Source organism: Teleopsis dalmanni, chromosome 2 (genome assembly GCF_002237135.1).
Source record: "Teleopsis dalmanni isolate 2A chromosome 2, ASM223713v2, whole genome shotgun sequence".
Lineage (NCBI taxonomy): Eukaryota > Metazoa > Arthropoda > Insecta > Diptera > Diopsidae > Teleopsis > Teleopsis dalmanni.
Genome location: NC_051847.1, coordinates 77,660,823 through 77,666,123, shown reverse-complemented (window position 1 = coordinate 77,666,123; position 5,301 = coordinate 77,660,823). Strand labels below are relative to the sequence as shown.

The window sequence follows — 5,301 nt, the reverse complement described above, 5'->3', positions numbered from 1 at the left end:
GCGTCGATCCTAAGGCATCCCTTTAGGCCTCTTATACCATTGTGTTTACAAGTTAGTAGGTTAATTAGTGAACTTATCTGTAATCCAAAATAAATGTTTTTACAAACAGATTAAAGTTTAATTTTAAAGACAGTGGCAAAGTTTTCTCTGTAGATATCCGACCAAATAGGTTTGGGATATATTCACCCGACTGTTACAAGAAATCTATCTGATAAACAGAGGCAGATACAAAGACATCAGATCCATTATATTATAAAGCCCTGTATTCAGTTATTCTAAGTGTGACTTAAAACTGTACACAGATAAAATAGAGTTAAGGTGATGCATCACCAACGCAGATATTGATATGCAGATATATGTGGTCTTGGATGTCACAAATATTTCAGACATGTGGTGTTGTACAAGGCAGCGAATTTGAATCGCTTGAATGTTGAAACAAAGTCAAGTATTAAAATCTATAAGAGGCATATCCTTCCTGTAGAGAAAATAAGGTTTATGTACTCTTTCAGAATATTTAAAATTAGCTAAAAAGTTGATATAAAAAGAATAAGAATTCATAATTAATTAAATTATATATATATTTAATAATTAAATTATATATATTTAAATATTTATTTTGATCCTCTTATTTGGTTATGTGTCATTTAACACGTATTGAAAACATTACAGCTGCAGAGAAGTTGCGAAGAAAAGTTTTGGCATTATCACAAAGATTAATGCAGATGTCAAGATTCATTGACTAGTATTTTACAGATCCTAACTTCTTATATAAATACGTATGGGTATATATATTGTATGTAAAAATATTTGACATTTCTTATTACATTTTATATAGATACATGCTATAAATTTACGGACCAAAAAATTAACTGCAGAAGTTATCACGACTTGAAATGAAACACTATATAAATGTTCTAGTGTTGTATCACTGTTTTAACGGCATATTACAAAAAAGATTGTAATACAGATCATTATAGATTAACAAATATGCTAACTTTAAGACTTGTCATTTTGTAATATCCATCGTTTAATAACTGTTGGATATGTTGAAATTGTGATATCTTGATACAACAATAGTAATAAAAATAGTAATAGTAGATTTATTTTTTGTTTTGGATATGTTAACTATTAAAACTGTCATATTCATGGTAGTGTAAATATACAAAAAATTATAGAAAACCCATTACATCTACAAGATGTCACTTGTTTTTTAGTCACTTGTTTTTTAATCACTTGTTTTTTAGGTTTTTTAGTCTACAGGCGTTACAGATCCAAATTTCTTTGCAAGTGACGAAAATGTGAGGAAAAAGTGACATAAATTGTGGATTCTAACTGCACTATCAGCATGACTGTCAGTTTTTTTTGGAAGTAAAACTTGAAATATGAATTTTAAGTAATGTTGTGTGAAAAACACGTTGCCACAACTCACACGTCCATAACCAATTTTGGCTTGCTTGCAGGATAAATTTCACAGATATATTATACGATAATGCCATCTGTTTCCACTGGGCAGCTAAACTTTTGTTGCAGGGTTACATTAAGGATCGTGTTTACACATATAATAAAATTATTTAATGCTTTAAAAACCAATATATTGTTCTCGTCATGTTCCGATAAGTATAAGAAACAACCTCAAAAGTATTCCATACCGAAAGATTTCCCATTTATTGCATTTGAATGATATTGTATTTCACACTTACTAGCGAGGCTTCAATACTATAATTGAATCAAAATGATCAACATCTTAAATATATTTTATAATTATTAATAATATTAATAATGCTTTTATTAATATTAATAATGCTTTTGCTTTTGGAACCACAAAATGAATAGTCTTGGACAAGAAAACCAAAAACTTAAAAAGGTAATATCTATACATATTGATAATTTGTAGAACGATGAATAGATAATAATAGAATAGAATTTAACTCATTTAACTCAATTGTAATTTATTTTAATAACTATCGAAATGTAGCGGTAAACATTTAACCAGCAGAAAATTAAATAATAATTACTAAGCCAGAAATGATAATATGTTTATGTATATGTAATTATAATTCATAATATTATATAATTATGCCTTATGAATCCACATTAATAGATTGTATTAAACCTTTTACATAGACCCACAAAATAGACCAGTTAATGTCTGTTTATCCTATAATATGTACTTGGTTTTGGAATTCTTTCTATTGCTTTTCAACCAAATTTTCTTAGACATTCAAAAACTTTTAATTAGCGTAACCATACAGGACGTTTATATGTGATATATTGGACAATGAAATTGGCCCCAAGATGGATAGGTTTGCTATTGCTCTGTTCTTGCTTTTGCCCATTGTTACATTACATAATTTAAATAAGAATATTTATTAAAATAATTACTTTTCAATTTATACACATTATATATTTATGTCACTGACTTTGATATTTATTACAAATGTGTAAAATAATCAATAAATTTTATTTTTAAGTACTCCTTACCAATATATAAGTATTTACATTCACCTATATAGTTCAATCGTTTGATAAACAAATTGTATATACACAAAATTAGTGCAATAAATCAACCATTAGGTTAGTTAGTTTCTTGACACAAAATGCATCCAAAAGCCTCCAATCGGACTTGTATTAAAACCACGCATATCATTGAAAATATCTTTCACAGTATTTTCTGATCGTTCTAGTTTACAGTTAATAACTAAATAGTATAACATTGCTTTTGCCTGCATCAGTGCATAACGATTACCTAAAAGTGAAGACAATAATATGAAGAATACATATCATTATAAAAAATAAAATAAAATATAATATAATAACTAAATGCATTAACTCATTATAGTCATTTATCCAAATATATTATAATCGTACCTACCTATGCAATTTCTAGGTCCTGCACCAAATGGAATATATGTGAATGGTTTAATATTTCCTTTGTTATCATCACTGAAACGTTCTGGAATAAATTCTTCAGGATTCTCAAAATGTTGTTCATCCATGTGTAAACCACTGATTGGAAACCAGACGCGATCACCAACTTTGAATTCAAAAACTAAATTATTGTCTTCGTCTGTCAGTTTATAATCCTTAGAACAAACACGATCAGTGAGTGGAGCAAAAGACCATTTGCGGAGTGTTTCATTAATCACCATATCCATATATTTCATCTTATTTCCTGTATCATAATTAAACGGTTGGTCCTGTAATTCCTTTTTGATTTCAAGACATTCCTCATACAAACGCTGTTGAACATCAGGATATGACATTAATTCGTGACTTGCCGCACAAATCAAATTTGTGTTATTCTCAAAAGCAGCGAAGAAGAAAACGAAACATTGTGCAACGATTTCTTCGTCAGACCAGTGTTGTGCGGATTCTTTCTTAGCTTCTAGTAACTGTTGAATCATGTCGTGACGTACAATGTTGTTCTTCTCACGGTATTTCATGGCATCAACGACAAGCCGAATGAAGTAATCTGTTTTTTCTTGATCGAAAACTTTTATGCCAAGACCCTGAAATAAAAAAATAATTCATTCAATTTCCATAAATTTAACATTAATAAATAGCTGCAATGATTTCAAAAATCTTTGAGAAACGTTTGGTGGCTCGGTTGCCAGAGTACAGCTTTAACCACTTTTTAAGTTCGTAAAAATTTTTACTACCAAATCTACGTAGAATTCTATCTGGTATCGCTGGGAAAAAATAGATCTATGTCAGGTCGTAGATCTATTGGTTCTTCTTTTTTATATTTATAGAATCCTTCATTTAAAATTTCTACGAGTATATAAAAATATAGTTACCTTTAAAATCCAAGGTGCTACATTCGAAATCATAACCTTTAGCATTTGCGTTCCTCTTAAATTGGTAACTGTTTGCCCAATATTATAAAATTTATTATTTGGGTCCTTATGTGAATTAATATTTATTCCAAAGGCAGTCGAAGCGATAATGTCATTCGAGAGTTTCGACATGATTTTTTTCAATTCAAGTTCACAGCTGCCATTTGGCAGTTGCATCTTTAAATTCTTTATGCACTCACTAAAGCATTCGTTCATCAATGGAAACATATTACGCATTTTGGCTGCAGTGAAAACTGGTGTTAATGTATTACGCATATCCTTCCAACGCTGATCCTTCATTATAGAAAGCATACCAGCTAGCAAAGGGTCGCCGTCAACATTAATAAATGGTGTATGATTTGGAAAGTTATCAAAGTCTTTTATGCAAATTTTTTTTATCATCTCTGGTTCATTGATAAAATAAACTGGATTACGAAAATTAAAGAAACCCACAATTTTGCTATAAAAAAAAATTAAAAAAATTATTCATGAAATAACTTTGAATATATTTTTACTTACTGCGTTTTATTACGTTTATAGAATTCTAGAACTGTTTTGTGGACTGACTCTTTGTTCATCACAACTTTACCGAAATTACCTACTGCAGGATATGGTTTCTCATAGGGTATATTACGTTTCTTAAATTCATCGTTGTGAATTGTTAACCATTTATATATTGCCCACAAGGCTAGGGATGCAACCAGAACTATTTCATAAAAGGCCATTTTAGCTTTTTATATTAAATTTCTTTTATTTTGGATGACTTCAGTTATATGTTTTAAACGCAACTAAACTCAATTGTCAATTATATGCGGTATTTATAGTTAAAATAATCATACTTTTGAATTGTAATATTTTTGACTTTGTGTGAACGTATGGTGAATGACTTAGTTGAAGTAAGAGATATTGAGGTCTTAGAGATAGTAAATTTTTATCAACAGAGAACGAGCTTTGTTCTGAGTACACTAGTTTACAAACAATTAAAAATTTTGTTTTCTAATGATGACCCTTTATTTTTTATAATTAAATTTTCCACAGAAGTCGAAAATCATAATGATTTTTTTCCTGTGCACCATTTTCACGTCATTTGCGAAAGACTCTTATTTTAGTTTTTCTCAAAAGCCTTCTCGCATATATTTTGCATATATTTTTAAAACTTTTTATTGTCCATATGGAGCTTATTATATTATACAATAACTGAAAGCTAAACTTTGTACGAATGTTTTAAGTTACATGATGGTAATGTGACTTAATTGATTTAGCTGTTATAGTTTAAAATGTACAGATGCAAAAATTTGTTTACCCTTTTCTAACGTATTTAGATTTTCAATGTGATGGGTCTCTCACAGAAATTAAAAAAAATTTTTTTTTTGGAACTGATTTAATTCAAACTTTTTGAGAGGTTCAACATAAACATCAATAAAAATTTTAAAAGTTAGTATATACGTCATTTTCAAAACTTGCC

General features: G+C 28.9%; 1 protein-coding gene across 1 annotated transcript; it reads right to left on the bottom strand.

Annotated features, from left to right (window-relative positions):
• Positions 1-2,579: 2,579 nt before the first annotated feature.
• LOC119674889 (cytochrome P450 9b2-like) lies at positions 2,580-4,561 on the bottom strand. The gene is made up of 4 exons (XM_038086045.1): positions 4,356-4,561; positions 3,798-4,296; positions 2,873-3,509; positions 2,580-2,746 (listed from the first exon to the last, which is right to left on the bottom strand). Exons 1-4 carry the CDS (start codon positions 4,559-4,561, stop codon positions 2,580-2,582), a joined length of 1,509 nt encoding a protein of 502 aa, XP_037941973.1.
• Between the last annotated feature and the right edge of the window lie 740 nt (positions 4,562-5,301).

Coding starts and splice junctions, on each gene's coding strand:
- LOC119674889 (XM_038086045.1), bottom strand. CDS start 4,561: ATGGCCTTTTATGAAATAGTTCTGGTTGCATCCCTAGCCTTGTGGGCA. Junction 3,510..3,797: donor TAGCACCTTGGATTTTAAAG/GTAACTATATTT, acceptor TTTTTATTTCAG/GGTCTTGGCATAAAAGTTTT. Junction 2,747..2,872: donor AGGACCTAGAAATTGCATAG/GTAGGTACGATT, acceptor CTTCACTTTTAG/GTAATCGTTATGCACTGATG.